The 22907-nt window shown below is 39.1% G+C and overlaps 1 protein-coding gene across 4 annotated transcripts in view; it reads left to right on the forward strand.

The window, feature by feature from the left end:
* The window catches only part of LOC128704087 (uncharacterized), a 111824-nt gene that overhangs the window by 75761 nt on the left and 13156 nt on the right, over window positions 1-22907 (forward strand). For all 4 annotated transcript variants that reach the window (XM_070099098.1, XM_070099100.1, XM_070099099.1 and 1 more), the window contains one exon: window positions 1914-13189. In XM_070099098.1, coding sequence (XP_069955199.1) covers window positions 1914-13189 — 11276 coding nt within the window. The remainder of the gene's footprint in view (window positions 1-1913; window positions 13190-22907) is intronic.

Raw genomic sequence — 22907 nt, forward strand, 5'->3', positions numbered from 1 at the left:
AGGTGGGAAGTACAGCACATGCACTTTGAAGGATATTGAGGGATGTCTTGGTTTGATGGACTATTAGAATTTTGTTGTTTGTGCTTCCCTGGAATGACAGCTAGGGAATGAGTGATGGTCATTTTCTTTCTTTTTTGGTGGAAAATGGCCGGTGTCTTTAAAAGTACAAAAAAGCAAATGGTTGATACTGTACATGATGAAGTCATTGTGCTAAAGGAGGTCACAACATTTACTTTGGTGTGGAAAAGTCATAGTTACTGATATATTTGGCCCAAAACATCTGTAGTTATCTTCTCATATTTACAATGACCCAAAAAATAAAAGTTTAATTTTCATAGGTCCCAGAGATTATAAGATTTTCAGTAATGTTCTTTTAAGATTTTTGATGACAATACTTACATTTTTTTTTTTAAACCAGCTTACCTTATGAGAAATTTCTTATAATTTACATGGAATGTATATCATATCCATTCCCAAGCTTTTGATTGTTTTTAATCCTTTGATTTTTACTTCATTTCTCACAAAGGCTACATTGACATTTCTGTTAAAAACAACTAGTAATGTTTATGTATGGGCTCTGATGAACCACTAGGAATAAAAACCTGTCTGAATACCTCCTGAAGGTTAGGTTAGGTAAGACTCATCAGGAAATAGGGCAAGTGTTTCTTGATGTGGGTTTTAGTCATAATACCCACCATTGGAGCATTTGGTCATCTGACCAAGGCCTTCCACTGGCTTACTGGTCCACCCCTCTAATAACTGGAATTATATAATACACAATACCTCCAGTAGTACCACTCTTAAGGTCTAGCCTCATTCTGTGAGTGGAGATGAATGGTTTTTGGAACTTTATGAGCTGTTGGAGTGTGAACAGGGTAATATTTTATGAAAGGAATCTGGGAAACTGGTTAGCCAGACTTGAGTCCTGGAAGTGAGAAGTACAATGCCTGCGCTTTGAAGGAGGGATTTGGGATATTTGCTGTTTGGAGTGACATCTGAACTGCCGTATCTGCGCTTCTCTGCAAAGACAGTGATTATGTGTGAATGATGGTGAAAGTGTTTCTTTTTTGGGTCACCCTGCCTCGGTCAGAGATGGCCAGCATAGTGAAAAAAAGTGTTAATTGTAATGGGGTAAAACAACAGTGAACATAGCATCATATTTTTAAGTTTTCTATATAATTTTTATCACCTTGATAATAAGTAACATGCAATTAATGGATGAAACTAGACGATATTTTTGTCTGTCCTGAACCATAATCAACTTAAACTATTGTAACTCGGTAATAGTATAAGATGGACCAAAATGTAGTTTAAAATTTCCTCTTCAAAAGGAGGGTTAGTTGTGAGCTGTTCCAGTCATGGTATTATGACTTACTCTTTAAACATTTCACGTTACTTTAGATGCTAAGAGATTGAAGATCTCTCGTGCTTACAATATCTGTCCCCGTAACATTTTCACACCTGGGTAAACATTTTGACTTTACCTTGTACAGAAACTTTATCCTGTATGTCTCTGTTGTGTGCATACAATACAGTACAATTGGTTTCTCCTCATACTGTATTTGCTTAATAATGTACTCACTTACATATGGCTATGGGGGTCAAGTCTCAGCTCCTCTTGCATTCATCAGTTTCCCCTTTCTTCTGGTTAATTATGCATATATATATAATAGAACCTGTGTCTGCTATAATTTACAGGTAGTAGCTGATTTATGTAGAATTTACATTTAGTTCTTCCAAACTAGGTAAATAATAATAGTGTAGTAATATTAAATAATGTTAAAATACCAAAGCTCACATGAGTAATATAATGCCAGCTTTGACTTAGCTGTTGTTATTTTTGTGGTGATTTCAAAGAAAAGTAGCAGCATATTACTGTGGGGGTTCTCACTTGTGTCTTCTCTTGGTTTCAGACCCCAGGGGAGTTTGTGGCCAGAGCTAGGAGAGGGAGTCACTGAGGGACATAAAGCTCGTTCTGAGGTTGACTCTAACTCTTGTAAGGTGAGAAACCCCCACAGTAATGACCAAAAGCAGAGGAATTATTCTCAAACCAATGATGATCAAATTCCTCAAGAGCTAAATGAACCAAACAGGCCCTTAATCAATTACCATAAATTGACAAGTCATAGCTCAAATGAGAATGAATTGAAAGCTGTATGTGAACACACCGATTCTAGCTCACACCTACCTGTAAAGGAGTATCCCAGCAGTGTTGTAGCAGATCTAGAAGACAGTAACAGTGCTAATGTTAGTAAGAAGGTTAAGTGTCTCCAAGAACCTGTGAAGGAATCCAACACTGGTAAAGAGGATTTGGGTAAGGAAGCTAAAAAGCATGAAGATTTTCCTGGTAGTAATATGCAGACCTGCAGATATAGTCCTAAAAAAGCTGTTGTTCAAAGTAGTACACTGAAGCAGAAGCATGGTGACACCATCAGTCTTACTTGTCAGGAACTTCAAGAGAAAAAGCATTATGGTGAAGCACAAGATAAAAAGATAACTAATACTGCTACAGTAGCAGGTCAGATACATTACTGGAAAGAAGAAACTAGTGCTACTGAAGCCAGTGAAAGTGAGATGAATTATGTAGAGGATAGTGATAGTGAGGACAGTGACCTAGCTCAAATCGGCCCTATTGAAGCGGATGAAGATAGTGAAAGTGAGGACAGTGACTTGGAACAAATCAGTACCAGTGAAGTAGATGAAGGTCAGATTCAGTACGAGGAGATCAGTGAAAGTGAAGAAAGTGACATAGAACAAATCAGTACCAGTGAAGTAGAAGAAGGTCTGAAATATTATGAAATAAGTGAAAGTGAGGAGGGAGACTTTGAAGAAATAACTACTAGTGAAGCAGACGACAGTCAGACACACTACGAAGAAATGCGCTTGAGCAAAGACTGTGTCCTAGAGCAAATTAATACCCGTGAAGCAGATGAAGGTAAGATGAATAATTTGGAAAACATTGATAGTAGTAGTATACAATCTGAGGAAGACAGTACAAGTGAGGACAGCCTAGAGCAAATGTTTACCACTGATGAAGATGACAGAGATTTTCATAGTAATGCAAAGCATCATGAAAAAAAAATTCTCATGGAAATAAAGAAGAGTAAAGTTCGATATGAAAAAAGTATTAGAGAAGACAAGGAACTCATTCATACTACTGAACCAAGTTGGCTCTGTAATGAGGAAGACATTAGATGTGTGCAGAAAGATCAGAATCTCCTGCTTACTACTGAAGATGAAATTGGTGTGATACATCATGAAGAAAACAGTGGAAGAGGGAAGATGGATAAGCAAATTCTTATTCCTGAAGCAAGTGACACACCTGGTGGGAAAAGCAGTGGAGAGGAAAATAATCAAAAGCAAATTCTTGCAGTTGTAGCAAGACCAACACCTAAACAGGGAGAAAATGAAAGAGATAACAAACAAGAGCCAGGTCTTACCACTGAAGCTAGTGAGTTGGAAGATGACAGTGACCAAAAGTACACTCCTAGCCCTGACAGTGACCAGAAGTGCACTCCTAGCCCTGAAGCCAATATGTCTCTTGCTTTGCAAAATGATGGAAGAAAAGACAATAAACAAGAGAAAGATTTTGCCAGTAAAATTATTCAGGATGATCTGGATGACGGTGAAATTGATGACGGTGATCACGCCCAATTCCTTAACACTGAAACCAAAGTAGTTCGTGATCTTGAAGGTAGTGGTGGGGAGGACAGTGATCAAGAAGAATTCCTTAAAACTGAATCAAGCCAAATTCTTTTAAAAGAAACTGGAAGTCAAGGCAGTGATCAGAAACAGATTTTTACCGCTGATGAAAGAAAAGTTCATAATTGGGAAGACAGTGGAAGAGAGGACATTGATCAACAGCAATTACTAATTAGTGACTCAAGCCAGAATCATGATCTGGAAGACACTAGAATAGAGGACAAAGAACACATTCTTAGTATTCATACACAGCAGGTTAGTGATTTAGATATTGAAAGAAAAGACATAGTTCAAGACCAAATTCATACCACTGAAGCAGATGGTCAAGTACATTATAAGAATAACAGTGGAAAAGAGGACATTGATCATGGACACATGCCAATCACTAAATCAAGCCAAGATCAAGATCAGCAAGATACTGGAAGGGAGGACAGCAGTGAAAAACAAATTCTTGCTACTGAAACTAGATATGTTAGTGATTTGGAAGACAATGAGAGAGAGGAGGATAAGCAAGAGCAGATTTTTACCATCAGATCAAGTCTGACTTTTGGGCTGGATGATAGTGATCAAGAGAATATTCCTAACACTGAAACAGATGGGGGTCAAAAGTATTACAAGGTAGACTGTGGAAGGCAAGGCAGTAATCAAGAGCAAATGCAGACCATTGCTGAAACAAGTTGCATAAATATTTGGAAAAATGGTGAAGAGGCTGGTAATGATCAAAAGAATTTTCTTGCCATTAAAGAAAGTCAAGGTCATTTTTTGGAAGATACTGGAAGGGAGACCATGGATCAAGAGGAAATATTAACCACTGAATCAAGCCAAGATCATGACCTGGAAAACAGTGATAGTGATAACAGTGATCAAGATGAATTTCTTACTCCTAAAACAAAAGAGGATAATGATCTGGAAGACAGTGAAAATGAGAATAATGATCATCAACTTCTTAACCTTGAAGTGGAGCAGGATGATGATGTGGAAGGCAGTGAAAGTGATGACAATGATCAAGCCCAGCTTTTTATCCCAGAAATAAAACAAGTTTATGGTTTTGAAGATAGGGGAGGAGAGGACACTGATCAAGAAGAACTTCTTAAAACTGCATCAGACATGATTAACTTAAAAAGAACTGAAAGTCAAGACAATGACCAGGAAGAAAGCCAAACCACCATAGCAAGTGAGAGCCATGCTCTGGAGGACAGTGTAAGAGAAAGTAATGATCAAGAGGAAATATTAACCACAGAATCAAGCCAGGATCTTGATCAGGAAGATACCAGAAGAGGGAACAGTGATCATGAACACATTCCTATCACTAAAGTAAGTCAGGTACATAGTTGCAAAAGCTGTGAAAAGGAGAGCAGTGAACAAAAGAATTTTCTTGCTGTTGAAGAGAGTGAAGTTCGTTCTCTGGAAGACACTGGAAAAGAGAACAGTGATGAGCAAATTCATTTCTTGAGAGCTAGTCAGGTTCAGGATATAATAAACAATGAAAGAGAGGATATTGATAAAGAGCAAATAATAATTACTGGAACAAGCCAGGATCATGACCAGGAAGACCTTAAAAGAGAAGAAATGGATCAAGCACAAATGCCAGTCACTGAATCAAGCCAAGTTCATGATCTGGAAAGCAGTGGAAATGATGAAAGCAATCAATATCAGTTGGTTAGCACTGAAGTAAAACCAATTAATGAGCTTGGAAATAGTGGGGGAGAGGACAGTGATCAAGAGGAAATAATTGAAATTGAATCAAGCAAAATTCACTTTAAAGAACTTGAAAGTCAAGTCACAGACCAGGAGCAAATTCTTACCACTGAAGCAAGTGAGTTTCATGATCTAGAAGACAGTGGAAGAGAGCACATAGATCAAGACCAAATTCTACTCACTGAATCAAGCCAGGTTCATGATCTGAAAGATACTAGAGTAGAGGACAGTGATGAGCAGATTTTTGCTACTGAGGTAAGACAGATTAGTGATTTGGAAGACAGTGAGAGAGAGGAGGATGAGCAAGAGCAGATTTCTACCACCAGATCAAGTCTGACTTATGGGCTGGATGACAGTGATCAAGAGAATATTCTTAACACTGAAACAGAAAAAGATCAAAAGTATTACAAGGTAGTGTGTGGAATAGGGGGCAGTAATCAAGAACAAATGCAGATCCCTGAAGCAAGTCATACTCATGTTTGGGTAAACAGTGGAGAGGTGAGCAATAATTGTAAAACTTTTCTTGCCACTGAAAAAAGTAAAGATCATTATCTGGAAGACACCTTAAGAGAGGATATAGATCAAGAGCAAATACTAACCACTGAATCCAGCCAGGATCATGACCTGGAAGACAGTGAAAGTAGCAACAGCAATGAAAAAGAATTTCTTGCCCCTGAAATAAGAGAGGAGGATGATCTGGAAGAAATTGAAAATGACTACAATGATCAAAATCAACTTCTTACCCCTAAGATACAACATGATCATGACCAGGAAGCCAGTAAAAGTGATGCCAGTGATCAAATTCAGTTTTTTACCTCAGAAATAAAAGTTCATGATTTTGAAGATGGGGGTGGAGAGGACAGTCATCAAGAAGAAATTCTTAAGACTGAACCAAACCATACTCACCATCTGGAAAACACTGGAAGAGAGGACAGTGATGAAAAAAAAATTCTAACCACTAGAGCAAGGCAGGCTAGTGAGTTGGAAGACAGTGAAAGAGAGGAAGATCAGCAAGAACACACTATTACAACTGAATCAAGTTTGATCTATGCTCTGGACACCAGTAATCAAGAACCTGTTTTTAACACTCAGACTGATGAAGGTCAGAAGTATGAGGTAGACAGTGGAAGAGATGGGAGTGGTCAAGCGCAAGTTCTTGTCGCTGAAGCAAATCGGTCATCTCATTGGAAAAACAGTGATGAGGGCAATAATCAAAAAGAAATTCTTTCCACAGAAGCATGTCAAGCTTATGATCTAGGTGATGGGAGAGAGTATAATGTGCCAGTAGAAATGTGTGCCACTGAAACTGGTCAGGTGTATCATATAAGAGACCATGGAAGAGAGGACAGTGATCAAATGCAAATCTTCTCTACTGAAGTATGTCAGACTCATGATCTGGAAGACAGTGGAAGAGAGGACAATGATCCAACACAGATTCTTGATACAGAAGCAAACGAGGTTCATGAGATCAGTAGAGAAGACATTGATCAAACAAAGACAGAGGCCAGTCAAGTTCATGATCTAAAAGAGAGTGGAAAAGAAGACAGTAATCATGAGCTCATTCGTGCCACTGATGGTCAAGTATATTATGAGACTGATAGGGAAAGTAAGGCCAGTGTTCAACAACATAGTCCTACCATTGAGACAAGTCAAACATATTCTTGGGAAAGTAGTGATAATGGGAAGGATCAAGGGCAAGTTCAAAGCACTGAATCATCCCATGATCATAATCTGGAAGATGGTAGGGGAAAGGATAATGATCAGGAAGAAACTCTTATCACTAAATCAAGGCAGGGTCATGATCAGGAAGACAGCAATGAGGATTTTATTCTTACTACTGAATCAAATCAGATTCATGATCAGGAAGACAGCAATGAAGATTTTATTCTTACTACTGAATCAAGGCAGGTTCATGATCCAGAAGACAAGGATCAAGAGTTTATTCTTCACACTGATGCAAGTCAGATTCATGATCTGGAAGACACTGAAAAAGAAGACAGTCATGACAACATTCATGTCAGTGATGGTCAAGTATATTATGTGGTCGGTGGTGAAAGTGAGGCCAGTGTTCAAAATTATATTCCTACTGCTCAGGCAAGTCAGACACGTTCTTTGGAATGTAGTGATGAGAGTGACCAAGGGCAAGCTCAGACCATTGATTCAACCCATGGTCATGATCTGGAAGACAGTGGGAGAGAGGCTAATGTTCAGGAAGACACTTGTACCACTGAATCAAGACATGTTCATGGTCAGGGACATAATGTTCAAGAGCTTATTTTTACCACTGAATCAATACAGAGACATGAACTTGACGAGAAGGATCAAGGGCATATTCTTACTACTGAATCAAGGCTGGTTCATAATCAGGAAGACAGCAGCCAAGAAATTACTCTTACTAATGAAACAAGGAAGATTCATGATTTAGAAGACAAATATCAAGAGTTGATTCTTGACACTAAAGCAAGTGAGGTTCATGATATTGAAGGCAGCAGGAGAGAGGCCAATAAAACACAGGTACTTATCTTTGAGGAAGATGAAGTAAGTAATTTAGAAAACAGTGAAAAAGATAACAGCTGTCGAGAGCAAATTTGTACCACTGAAGCAGATACGGAACAAGTGCAATATGAGAAAAATAGTCAGGAGGAGGACATTGATGAGGTGCAAAACCTTGCTTCCAACACAAGCCAAGTGAGTAATTTTGAAGATGGTGAGCAAGAAGAAGTCCTTATGACAGAAGCAAATCAGGTTCATGATCTGGAAAGCAATGGAGAAGATGACAACAATCATGAGTTCATTCGCATCACTGATGGTCAGGTACAATTTGAGGTTGAAAGTGAGAGCGAGGCCAGTATTCAAAATTGTATTCCTACCACTGAGGCAAGCCAGTCCTGTTGTTATGAAATTACTGATAATGACAGGGAGAATCAAACCATTGAATCAAACGATGATTATAATCTGGAAGACAGTGGGAGAGAGGATAATGATCAGGAAGAAAATCTTACCACTGAATCAAACCATGATCATAATCTGGAAGACAGTGGAAGAGAGGATAATGATCAGGAAGAAGATCTTACCACTGAATCAAACTATGATCATAATCTGGAAGACAGTGGAAAAGAGGATAATGGTCAGGAAGAAAATCTTATCACTGAATCAAACCATGATCATAATCTGGAAGACAGTGGAAGAGAGGATAATGATCAGGAAGAAAATCTTACTACTGACTCAAACCATGATCATAATCTGGAAGACAGTGGGGGAGAGGATAATGATCAGGAAGAAGATCTTACCACTGAATCAAACTATGATCATAATCTGGAAGACAGTGGAAAAGAGGATAATGGTCAGGAAGAAAATCTTATCACTGAATCAAACCATGATCATAATCTGGAAGACAGTGGGGGAGAGGATAATGATCAGGAAGAAAATCTTACCACTGACTCAAACCATGATCATAATCTGGAAGACAGTGGGGGAGAGGATAATGATCAGGAAGAAAATCTTACCACTGACTCAAACCATGATCATAATCTGGAAGACAGTGGGGGAGAGGATAATGATCAGGAAGAAAATCTTACCACTGAATCAAGACAGATTTGTGAAGTGGAAGATAATGATCAAGATCTTATGCTTACCACTGACTCAAAGCATAATCATGATTTGGGAGACAAGGATGAATATTTTATTCTTACTACAGAAGCACAGAACATTGACGATATCGAAAACAGTAGGGTAGAGGACAGTAATAACGAACAAGTACTGTTATTTGAGGAAAATCACATGAGTAATTTGGAAAACAGTGAGGAAGATACAAGTGATCAAGGACAAGTTTGTACTACTGAAGCAGATTTAAGGCAGTTATGTTATTGTGATGAGAGAGAGAGTGAGGACAGTGGTCCAGAACTAATGCTTAGCCCTGAATCAGAGGATACTGAAAGCCAAACGCAATACGAGAAAGGTAATGTTAGAGAGTATAGCAAATATATTCTTTCTGATGCAAGTCATATTCATGAAGATGATGGAGGAGAGGGCAGTAATAAAAATGATATTCTTACCACTGAAGCAGGTCATATTCATTATGATGCTAGAGGAGGGGGGGATAATAAAGATAATTCTTTCACCACTGAAGTAAGTCATATTCATAATGATAATACTGGAGGAGAGGATGAAAATGATTCTCTCACCACTGAAGCCAGTCATATTCATGATGATACTGAAGGAAATGACAATAATATAGATGATATTCTCACCACTGAAGTAAGTCATATTCATGATGATGGAAGAGAGGACATTATTAAAGATGATTCTCCCACCACTGAAGTAAGTCATATTCATGATGATCATGATGGAAGAAAGGACATTATTAAAGATGATTCTCCCACCACTGATGTAAGTCATATTCATGATGATCATGATGGAAGAAAGGACATTATTAAAGATGATTCTCCCACCACTGAGGTAAGTCATATTCATGATGATGATGGAAGAGAGGACATTATTAAAGATGATTCTCCCACCACTGATGTAAGTCATATTCATGATGATGATGATGGAAGAGAGGACATTATTAAAGATGATTCTCCCACCACTGATGTAAGTCATATTCACGATGATGATGATGGAAGAGAGGACATTATTAAAGATGGTTCTCCCACCACTGAAGTAAGTCATATTCACGATGATGATGATGGAAGAGAGGACATTATTAAAGATGATTCTCTCACCACTGAAGTAAGTCATATTCATGATGATGATGATGGAAGAGAGGACATTATTAAAGATGATTCTCCCACCACTGAAGTAAGTCATATTCATGATGATGGAAGAGAGGACATTATTAAAGATGATTCTCCCACCACTGAAGTAAGTCATATTCATGATGATGGAAGAGAGGACATTATTAAAGATGATTCTCTCACCACTGACGTAAGTCATATTCATGATGATGGAAGAGAGGACATTATTAAAGATGATTCTCCCACCACTGAAGTAAGTCATATTCATGATGATGGAAGAGAGGACATTATTAAAGATGATTCTCTCACCACTGACGTAAGTCATATTCATGATGATGGAAGAGAGGACATTATTAAAGATGATTCTCCCACCACTGACGTAAGTCATATTCACGATGATGGAAGAGAGGACATTATTAAAGATGATTCTCTCACCACTGAAGTAAGTCATATTCACGATGATGGAAGAGAGGACATTATTAAAGATGGTTCTCCCACCACTGACGTAAGTCATATTCATGATGATGGAAGAGAGGACATTATTAAAGATGGTTCTCCCACCACTGACGTAAGTCATATTCATGAAGATGTTGCTGGAAGAGTGGACAATGATCAAGATGAAACTCTAAATGCTGATGAAAGTGAAGTGCATTCGGAAAAGAACAGTGGAAGAGGAGATAATGACCCAAAGGAAATTCTTGCATCTGGAGCAAGTCAAGGAGAGAAAGAAGACAAGGAAAATGAGGGTAGTGATCAGAAGTTTATTCTCATCTCTGAAGAAGGGAAAGGTGGTGATGAAGACCAGGATCAAGAAGAAAAATATGGTAATGATGTTGAAATCAATCTTGTTGAAGGAAAATATATTGAAAAATTGTCTGCCACTCTAACAGATGCAAACCTTGGTACTGAAGTGAAAGGTCAAGAAAATAACATGGAATTCAAGAATGATTTTAATGATGAAATAAAGGATCAAGAACAAATTCTTAACACTGTAAAATCATTTACTTTCACTCCTGAAGCAACAGACACAAAGCCAACTCCAACTACAACTAAAAAGCCTTTCTCTGATGACATTGATTTTGGTCATAATATAGAGATAAAAATTGATAAGCAAGACCCTCAAACACTTGTTGATAATTTGACCAAGTGTTTACATAAGAGAGAACCTAAAGAGGAGAAAAACACTGGTAATGAGGTGACATTAAAAGACCCTCTTACAAATACAGATTTGCATGAGCACACTCACAGTACATCAGAAGAACAGTACTATAATCAAACACTGGGGCAGTATGACTTACCCCAAGAACAGTGTGGATCTGTCGCACAAGAACAGCAACCAAAGCGCAAACGGGGACGCCCTAAGAAAGGTTCCAAAGAATCTTTGCAAGGAAATAAATGTCCAAGAGAGTCCTTGTGTAGGAATATATCCTCGGTCTCTGAGTGCAAAATGAAATTGAATGTATCAGCTCGTGAGGAGAACATTAAGGGCAAAAGAATGAAAGTGAATAGGGGTGGTTATAATCGTCGACAAGAAGTATCGGTAAATTTAAATGTTAAACCAGGATATCCAGATAATCATGACGTGCATCATTTTAGTGACGGAAATTCTCAGAATCTCTTAAATCACGATAAAAAAATTCACAGTGAATTTGCATACGATGACTCTGTTGCTGGCACAAGTAAAACACCAACTCAAAACATAGGTGCCAGAGGCTCTCGCAGAAGACATGCATATAGTGTAAACCCTTGTGAAAATGATGACTTTAATAAACAATTTAAGTTGTCCTCTCATAATACCTGCATTTCACTGAGTACTTCATCTTTGTCACTAACACCAGTAAGTGTTGATAGCAGTACAAGTAGAGTTAGTGGAGTTGATGACAATGATTTTGAAGGGTTTGAGCTTTGGGAGAATGAAATTGGATGTGGTCGGAGACATTATAAGTATAAAGGAAATATTCTTGATCTTATAAAAAAAGGATTGAGGAAGGTTAGAGGAAGAAAATCTAAAAGTGCAATAAGAAAAAATAAAAATAAAATAAATGTAATGAAAGTTGGAAGAAAGAAGGCGAGAAATATGAAGAAGAAAACAGGAAATACAGCACAAAAAGTGACTAGAGAGAAAAGTGGTGCATTAAAAAAAATAGATAATGACGAAACTCAAAATGTATTGGAAAAAGCTGAGAGAGATAAAAATACGAATGCTGTTGTAGAGGCTGTTGGGTTTAAGACTAAAATGGGGTTGGTGAGAAAGACTAAAAGGAAGAAAAAAGGTACATTGAAGAAGAAAATGAGAAACACTAAATGCACAAGTTTAAGTGTAGATAGAGAGTCATCTATCAAAGATAAGAAATCAAAGGCAATGTTAATGGAGAAAATCAAAACTAGAAGTAATACTGCACAAGAGGAACATGAAAGAGTAAGTAAAACCAAATCTGACTCATTGTCTAAGAAACAGTCTGATGATCATTATTATCTTCCACACAGAAATCAAGTTTCAAAGGTAGTTTCAAGAGAGGACAAAAGCACACAAAGAGAAACAAGAAGTCAAAGAAAAGCCAAAGCAAGCAGCATAGAGCCAGCACCTTCAAACCAGCTAATTTGTACAAGGAAGAGGGAATTGTCCCCCGAGATTGGCAGCTTTTCCAGTTGGGGTGTGGAACATGACATCAGCAAAAATATAAAGAGGAAAAGAGGTGAGGTAGTGGTTGCCACCAAGACTGAGGTATTGCAGGAAAGCATGCTCAAAAAGCAGCTGAGGACAAGGAAGGCTATAGTGATGGTTCCCAGTGAGACTGAAATGTCGAGGAAAAAGCTCCCGAAGAAGTCGTTTAGAGCAAGGAAGGCTGTAGTACAACCAGTAAGAAAAATGACCAGGGGAAGGGCAAAGAGCAAAATACAAAAGCTAGAGATAGATCTAACTAATGTCCAGGATGAAGTTAAGGAGGAGGTTAAGCCAAGACAGGAGGGGAATGTCTTGCCATCTGTAGCAGAGGTGGAGTACGAAGTGGACGAAGATCTTCCTGACCTGACAACATTACCATTACTAAAAGGTGAGTTTGAAATTGTAAATTTTGTTTACTATATAACTTAACAGCAACTTTTGTGTGTGGGGGGAGGGGAGGGGAGGGGTTAAGGAATAACTAAAGTCCTTAGGTAGAGTAGTATGAATTATAAGTTACCATTCTCCCCTTAATTACTTGTTTTCTTTAAATAATCACATACGCAAAACATAATTGAACAGTATTAACTGCATTTTACTATTTTCTGTCTCACTACTCTCCTTGTAGTTTCTTGATCATATGTAGGATGTTTTGTGTTGTTTACAGTCCACACACACTAGTTCAATTTCATTTCTTTTTATCTTTTTTCTTTTTCTTTTTTTTTCTCTTAATTCTTTTTCTGTTTTAATTTTCTCTTCTCTTTTTCCTTTTTTCTTTTTCTCTGTTTCCTTTTTTCTTTTTCTCTCTCCTACTTTCTTTTCTCTTGTTTTTCCTATTTCATTTTTCTTGTTTTTCTTTATATTTTTAACTTCTTTTTCTTATTTTTTATATCTTGCCTTTTTACCTTTTCACTCTTTCTCAATCTCTAATTTTTTTTTCCTAATTTATGGCATTTTCTAATAGTTCTTTGATTACCTTACTTTTTTCTTTTTACTTTACAACCTTGTTTTTATTCTCTCTCTCTCTCTCTCTCTCTCTCTCTCTCTCTCTCTCTCTCTCTCTCTATCTCTCTCTCTCTCTCTCTCCTCTCTCTGCTCTCTCTTTCTCTTTTTCTCTTTCTCTCTCTCTCTCTCTCTCTTTCTCTCTCTCTTTCTCTCTCTCTCTCTTTCTCTCTCTCTCTCTTTCTCTCTTTCTCTCTCTCTCTCTCTCTTTCTCTCTTTCTCTCTTTCTCTCTTTCTCTCTTTCTCTCTTTCTCTCTTTCTCTCTTTCTCTCTTTCTCTCTTTCTCTCTTTCTCTCTCTCTCTTTCATCTTTATTTCTTTATTGAAATATTAATTATTACCATATTGTGGCTATTGATGTAATTTATATACTAGTAGAAATGTATTTTAAGGAGTAAGTGAAATATCACAGAATTCCTTTTAACATTCAGATATTTCAGGACCACTGAAGATCAGTATAATGAAGTTAGGTCACATTTATAACTCCTTTATATAATGCAATTCTCTTTAAATGCATTTAAAAAATTGCATCTATAATGGAATGGAATGTGGGAGACCTTCATAATACTTGCTATTCAATTTTGGATTTACTTTTTCAGTTGCATTTACAAAAAACATTACACTCTATAAATGGCTTTATAAGAAAGCTTTCTACATTAAATTACAAATAAATTTATTTTGTAGTATTAAAGTTGAAGATGCCAGAGTGCTGTAGCACACACAAATACATCATTGAGGTGATGCTTGACAGTTTCTGTAGATGCATTTTTATTCAGATTACTAAACATACTATTGTAAGTATTAATCCCAGCACCAAAAATGGGGAAGGATAGGTTCAGTTCCTTGGATCAAGAGCCTCCCCTCCCCCCCATTCCTCACCACCACCAAGGCACCTCCCTAAAATATGTAAATTTTCACTTTTTATTGACACTGCTGCTACAGTTGCATTTTATGGGAAAAGTAAGCCAAATCACATTTTTTTTTTTAAGTAGTAAACCTCAGCTATTTTTACAATGGTATGTATGCATACTTTAGCTAAAAAATTTCCATTCCACTGACTTACTGCTGTTTGCAAAGAAAATTTTGTACAGTACCACCATTTGTTTGCATTTTGTGAATTAATTCCACTATTTAAAGTTCTCATTAAATATTGGGTTTATGGAATATAGTAAGATGCCTTATTTGAGTATTGATAATTATAAATATTGGACACATCTTCAGAAAATCAAATTCTGTACTACAGTGGAACCTCAGTTTACCTCATTAATTCATTCCAGAAAGTCTGACAAAAACCGAATTCGACGAAAACTGCCACAATATTTCCCATAAGAAATAATGTAAATCCAATTAATCCATTCCAGACACCCAAAAGTATTAACATAAAATACATCTTATAGTGAATAACTATAATTTTACATACAGAAAACAATGAGAAATAAATATAAAGGACTCATGAATGTATAAATGAACATTTACTATCACTTCCACATTTATTGAAGACTCTTGTTGGCATATGGAAGATGTGAGGAGGGAAGAGGAGAGGGAGGAGAGGTTATTGGTTGGAAGGGGAATCCCCCTCCATAAGGACTTCAGGTATCAAGGGTTACTTCCCTTCTTTTTCTTTTGCTGGACCCCTGTTGCACAAAAAATCTGCCCAGAGAGGTCTGTTTCTGGCATCTCTTTAAGATTTGCCTAAAATGTGACAAGGCATTGTCATTGAACATGTTGCAGACACGGCTTGCAGCAGCTTTGTTAGGGTGATATTAATCCACGAAAATTTGCAACTCACTCCACTTTGCACACATGTCCTTAATCACTGAAGCAAATTCCTCAGCTGCGATCTGTTGCTGTTCCAGTTGAAGGTGTTGTAGCTCTTCAGGGTTAGCTCTTCCCTGTGGTCGTCCACCAACTCTTCCATATCCTGGCCACTCACATCCAATCCCATATTCTGCTATGAGTTTTTTCTTGAATTCTATTGTGTTTCTCCTCTTCTTTATCAAAGGGCTGGCACTTGGAACTTTATGTGATCCCATGGTGGCTTAGCAGTTGCACTCAATAAACAGGCACAAAAAACAATGGATTATTATGAAATGTTTCGGATGAATGCACAGGGTAATGCTCACTCAATGAGAAACAAAGCCAGACTGATTCAGAACGTGTAAGATGCTTTGTGTGGGCGCAGGCAGGTGGACATGTTCAGTACGGCGGAGCAACGAAAACCGAGGTGATGAACAAAAATGGGACAAAATTTTGACGAAAAAAGTCGTCAAAAACCAGGGCAAACAAAAACCGAGGTTTCACTGTACGTATAAGGTATAATTTTTTTGCTAATAAGTCAGAGAAAACCTTGTTTCATATCTCAAAGTTTTTGAAAATATTATCTTCTTTTTAATAATGTTCATAGTTTAAGATTTTTCCAATAAAAAAAAAATACTCCAGAAATTCTGATTTTTTAATTTAAATCTTCTGGGGAAAATTCAATCTCTTGTTTACATTTTTTAGAAGTTTCTTCTTAATTGATGTTTGGAATTTTTATGGTCAAGTTGATAAGCACATGTTAATAGAGTAATGGTCAGTTCAATAGAGGTGCACTGATGCTGGTGAAGGGCTCTTTATCCTAGGAATTAGAGTTGTTTTTCCCCTTCATGCCAAATCTAATTGCTTTCCAGGCACAGGATAACTCTTGTGGGTTTGAAACTTCCCCATAAATTTAAAAATAATAATTATAATGCAATAATAAAGTAATCTCTCTTAGGCTATTTAAAACAAGGTGCACACATTGCATTTCCAGATACTGTTGTAAATATAGGTTATCACTACCAGTAAAGACTTGTTGGAGCTCTTGATCTAGGGAATTTAATTTGTCCATCCCTTTCTTGGATTGAAGCTGATTGCCTTCTATTCCTTAGGTGCTTTCCCATAAATATGTTTAATAATAATACAGAGGAACCTTGAGTTTCATTCGCCCCAAGTTTCAGCCATTTTGAGTTTGGTCTTTTTTTTTTTTTTTTTTTTTTTATAAATTTTGTCTTGAATTTCGAACAGTACCTTGAGTTTTGGCCATCATACTAGACCTGTCTGGCTGCCCACACCTGCCTGTGCCCACACAAAGCATCCCACGCATGCGTTGTGAGTCAGTCTGGCTTTGTTTCTCTTCGAGTGAACATTACCCTGCGCGTTCATCCAAACATTTCACAATAATCCATTGTTTTTTGTGCTTGTTGAGTGCAACTGCTACATAATTAACCATGGGCGACTGCTACATAATTAACCTGCAAGACCATCTGGAACAATAACAGACCACAGCTGAGGAGCTTGCTTCAGAGGAGCAGGAAGAGGGAGGGAAGGAGGTGCCTTTTCAGAGATTAAGGAGATTTGTGCAATGTGGAGTAGGGTGCAAGCTTTTGCTGAGAAATATCACCCTGAGCAAGCTGAAATAGGCCATCTCTGCAACGTGTTCAGTGACAAAACCGTGTCCCATTTCAGACCAATGCTAAAGAGACGCCAGAAGCAGACACCTCTGGACAGTTTTTTTGTGCAACAGGGGTCCAGTGACTCAAGCTGGTCCTAGTGCCATTAAAAATCAAAGAAGGGAAGTAACCCTGGATAAGGACTTGGTACCTAAAGTCTTAATGGAAGAGGATTACCCTTCCTAACAATAATAAGTCCTACTCTCCTCCCTATCTTCCATACACCAACAAAAGTATTCAATAAAGGTATGTAAACATGATTTTAAATGTTTATTTATCTACTTCATCAGTCATTTAAGTACTACACCTACCATCCGACTTATGACCTGCTCGACTTACGACCACTCGACTTACGACCGTGTTTTTTATGCCAAATTTCTGGGAAATAAATAACTATTTGTGTTGTACACAGTGTTTATCCTAAACCTTACAGTATAAAATACAGTACTAACAGCATAAAAAGTAAAGCAAAACATGAAATACCAAATAAAACAATAAAATAAAGTTTCGGTGGGGGGAAATAAATGGGATTAAATCTGGAGTATCTGAGAGAAGGGGTAGCAGTAATGTTGAAGGATCAGTTATGGAAGGAAAACAGAGAATATGAATGTGTAAATTCAAGAATTATGTGGATTAAAGTAAAGGTTGGATGCGAAAAGTGGGTCATAATAAGCGTGTATGCATCTGGAGAAGAGAGGAATGCAGAGGAGAGAGAGAGATTTTGGGAGATGTTAAGTGAACGTATAGGAGCCTTTGAACCAAGTGAGAGAGTAATTGTGGTAGGGGACCTGAATGCTAAAGTAGGAGAAACTTTTAGAGAGGGTGTGGTAGGTAAGTTTGGGTTGCCAGGTGTAAATGATAATAGGAGCCCTTTGATTGAACTTTGTATAGAAAGGGATTTAGTTATAGGTAATATGTATTTTAAGAAAAAGAGGATAAATAAGTATACAAGATATGATGTAGGGCGAAATGACAGTAGTTTATTGGATTATGTATTGATAGATAAAAGACTGTTGAGTAGACTTCAGGATGTACATGTTTATAGAGGGGCCACAGATACATGTATATCAGATCACTTTCTAGTTGTAGCTACACTGAGAGTAAAAGGTAGATGGGATACAAGGAGAATAGAAGCATCAGGGAAGAGAGAGGTGAAGGTTTATAAACTAAAAGAGGAGGCAGTTAGGGTAAGATATAAACAGCTATTGGAGGATAGATGGGCTAATGAGAGCATAGGCATTGGGGTCGAAGAGGTATGGGGTAGGTTTAAAAATGTAGTGTTAGTGTGTTCAGCAGAAGTTTGTGGTTACTGGAAAGTGGGTGCGGGAGGGAAGAGGAGCGATTGGTGGAATGATGATGTAAAGAGTGTAGTAAGGGAGAGAAAGTTAGCATATGAGAAGTTTTTACAAAGTAGAAGTGATGCAAGGAGGGAAGAGTATATGAAGAAAAAGAGAGAGGTTAAGAGAGTGGTGAAGCAATGTAAAAAGAGAGCAAATGAGAGAGTGGGTGAGATGTTATCAACAAATTTTGTTGAAAATAAGAAAAAGTTTTGGAGTGAGATTAACAAGTTAAGGAAGCCTAGAGAACAAATGGATTTGTCAGTTAAAAATAGGAGAGGAGAGTTATTAAATGGAGAGTTAGAGGCATTGGGAAGATGGATGGAATATTTTGAGGACTTGTTAAATGTTGATGAAGATAGGGAAGCTGTGATTTCGTGTATAGGGCAAGGAGCAATAACATCTTGTAGGAGTGAGGAAGAGCCAGTTGTGAGTGTGGGGGAAGTTCGTGAGGCAGTAGGTAAAATGAAAGGGGGTAAGGCAGCCGGGATTGATGGGATAAAGATAGAAATGTTAAAAGTAGGTGGGGATATAGTTTTGGAGTGGTTGGTGCAATTATTTAATAAATGTATGGAAGAGGGTAAGGTACCTAGGGATTGGCAGAGAGCATGCATAGTTCCTTTGTATAAAGGCAAAGGGGACAAAAGAGAGTGCAAAAATTATAGGGGGATAAGTCTGTTGAGTATACCTGGTAAAGTGTATGGTAGAGTTATTATTGAAAGAATTAAGAGCAAGACAGAATAGGATAGCAGATGAACAAGGAGGTTTTAGGAAAGGTAGGGGGGGTGTGGACCAGGTGTTTACAGTGAAACATATAAGTGAACAGTATTTAGATAAGGCTAAAGAGGTCTTTGTGGCATTTATGGATTTGGAAAAAGTGTATGACAGGGTGGATAGGGGGGCAATGTGGCAGATGTTGCAGGTGTATGGTGTAGGAGGTAGGTTACTGAAAGCAGTGAAGAGTTTTTATGAGGATAGTGAGGCTCAAGTTAGAGTATGTAGGAAAGAGGGAAATTATTTCCCAGTAAAAGTAGGCCTTAGACAAGGATGTGTGATGTCACCATGGTTGTTTAATATATTTATAGATGGGGTTGTAAGAGAAGTAAATGCGAGGGTCTTGGCAAGAGGCGTGGAGTTAAAAAATAATCACACATAAAGTGGGAGTTGTCACAGTTGCTCTTTGCTAATGACACTGTGCTCTTGGGAGATTCTGAAGAGAAGTTGCAGAGATTGGTGGATGAATTTGGTAGGGTGTGCAAGAGAAGAAAATTAAAAGTGAATACAGGAAAGAGTAAGGTTATGAGGATAACAAAAAGATTACGTGATGAAAGATTGGATATCAGATTGGAGGGAGAGAGTATGGAGGAGGTGAATGTATTCAGATATTTGGGAGTGGACGTGTCAGCGGATGGGTCTATGAAAGATGAGGTGAATCATAGAATTGATGAGGGAAAAGGGTGAGTGGTGCACTTAGGAGTCTATGGAGACAAAGAACTTTGTCCTTGGAGGCAAAGAGGGGAATGTATGAGAGTATAGTTTTACCAATGCTCTTATATGGGTGTGAAGCATGGGTGATGAATGTTGCAGCGAGGAGAAGGCTGGAGGCAGTGGAGATGTCATGTCTGAGGGCAATGTGTGGTGTGAATATAATGCAGAGAATTCGTAGTTTGGAAGTTAGGAGGAGGTGCGGGATTACCAAAACTGTTGTCCAGAGGGCTGAGGAAGGGTTGTTGAGGTGGTTCGGACATGTAGAGAGAATGGAGCAAAACAGAATGACTTCAAGAGTGTATCAGTCTGTAGTGGAAGGAAGGCGGGGTAGGGGTCGGCCTAGGAAAGGTTGGAGGGAGGGGGTAAAGGAGGTTTTGTGTGCGAGGGGCTTGGACTTCCAGCAGGCATGCGTGAGCATGTTTGATAGGAGTGAATGGAGATAAATGGTTTTTTAATACGTGACGTGCTGTTGGGGTGTGAGCAAAGTAACATTTATGAAGGGGTTCAGGGAAACCGGCAGGCCGGACTTGAGTCCTGGAGATGGGAAGTACAGTGCCTGCACTCTGAAGGAGGGGTGTTAATGTTGCAGTTTAAAAACTGTTGTGTAAAGCACCCTTCTGGCAAGACAGTGATGGAGTGAATGATGGTGAAAGTTTTTCTTTTTCGGGCCACCCTGCCTTGGTGGGAATCGGTCAGTGTGATGATAATAAAAATAAAAATAAAAAATTTTTTGTTGATATTCAGTAGTAAAATTCGACTTGCGACCCTTTCGACTTACGACCGGTTTCTCAGAACCGAACCTCTTCAAGGGGGGCTCCTTGGCGTGGTGAAGAGGCTCTTGGTCTGAGGAATTAGACCTGTCGGTCTCCTTCCTCAGACCGAACCTAATTACCCCCCAATCCCCCGTTCCCTAGCCCATCCTCCCCTTTTTCCTTTCCTCCTCCTCCTCTCCACCCCTCCCTTTTGCCCTTCCTTTTTGGCCTTTGGCCATTGTTGTTTTTTTTTTTCCCCACAGGCACGCTAGTTCCTAGGTAGGGGAAAGGGTACCGGGGTCCATCCCATTCCGTTGAGGTTCTTGGCGGTGGCGTAGTTTGCCGTGGAATCTGGATTGCCTGGGGATGTCCCGATCCCTCTCCGGTATCCCGGAGGGTGGCTTTGGGTGTGTCTCGGGTGACGGGTGTATCTCTGGAAGCCACCTTTCGGATTCCGGGGGTGGTGGCCGAAGGAGGTATGCTTTGTGGCAGATTTCTGGCCACCCTCTCTTTTGTCCACCGAGGTAGCTCGGCAGATGTGAGGTTGCTATCCCGGATTGCCGGTTTACTGGCATGATGGGTAGGGTATGGCACGGGTTCCATGCTGCATCTGTGCTACTTGCGGTGCTGAGGTCCTCTTGGGCGCGGAGGGAGATTTCTGGCCCTTTCATTCCTCCTAGGAACTATCCCTCCCCGGTCCCCCCTTTTTTTATTCTTTTTTTTATTTTTATTTTCTTTTCTTCTTTCTTTTTTTTTCTTAAAAACAAAAAGAAAGAAGTAACCTAACCATGGCAGCCCTAGTCCATGAACCTGCTACCCCCCGGCTCCTTCTTGATACTGCACCCCGTTCTGACCCCGCCTCGTCTTTAGACCACTCTTCGGACACTCCTCATGCCTCTGTACCTCTTGCCGGTGCTGTTTCCTCACCCGCCTCACCTGAGGCCTCGACTGACTCCTTCGATTTATCAGACCTTCGCTCTCCTCTGACTATGCTTCCGGCCTCTCCCTCTACGATGCGGCAATTTTCGAATCGCCGACCCATTCCACGTCGGACCAACTCTGGTCCCACGCCTAAACGCCAACGACAATTACCTGCTGATGATACTTCTCCACCTTCTCGTTCTTCTCAGAAAAGATCGACACGTCCTTCACTACCTTTCCACACTCAGTTTCAGACTGCACAATGGACTAAATTCTTCACTTTACGACCGACTTCCTCTACTGCCTATCTTTCTGACCACAGTATTGGCAAGGCACTCCTATGCCATGTTGGTAAAGATATTTCTTTTCATGCTCTTAAGAGCGGTACGCACATCATCACCGTACAGAATGCTACCCAGGCTCATGAGCTTTCTCGTCTTTCCCATATCGATACTGTTCCTGTCACTATTGAAAAACATCATTCCCTCAATTCTTGTAGTGGTACCGTCATTCTGCCCCATACCATAGTTCAACAAAATTTCCAGACATGTGGCACTGACATTCTTGAACAGCTGGAACTCCAAGATCTCCCAATCCTCAAGGTAGACACTTATGTTTGTCCTGCCCGTGGGCGGAGACGATACCCTAGCAATGTGGCTCGTTTAACTTTTGACAGCCGTGAACTCCCATCCTCAGTTTATGTAGCAGGACATAGGTTACAAGTTCGAAAGGTGATCCCTACACCTCAACAGTGTAGAAATTGCTGGCGATTTGGCCATCCAGCGAAATATTGCAGATCTATCACCGAATGCCCAGTCTGTGGTGCCGATGACCATTCTAATACGTCTTGCAATCGACCTCCCTCTTGCCTTTATTGTCATGAGGCTCACCCTTCATACTCTCGCCGTTGTCAAGTCTACTTAAACGAGCGGGAAATCCATTACCTCAAAGAGGCAGAAGGTCTCCCTTATGCCATGGCAGTTTCTCATCTCCGCCTTCAAGGGAGACTACCTCGCGTTTCTTATTCCCGTGTTTCAAAACGTCCCCCCACTTCTGGTATCCTATCTTCTGCACCCACCTCTGTGGTTACCTCTCCCATAGTCACTCCTGTATCTAATTCTTTTGCTGTCCTCTGCTCAG

This window comes from Cherax quadricarinatus, chromosome 66 (genome assembly GCF_038502225.1).
Source record: "Cherax quadricarinatus isolate ZL_2023a chromosome 66, ASM3850222v1, whole genome shotgun sequence".
In the NCBI taxonomy this organism is placed as follows: Eukaryota; Metazoa; Arthropoda; class Malacostraca; order Decapoda; family Parastacidae; genus Cherax; species Cherax quadricarinatus.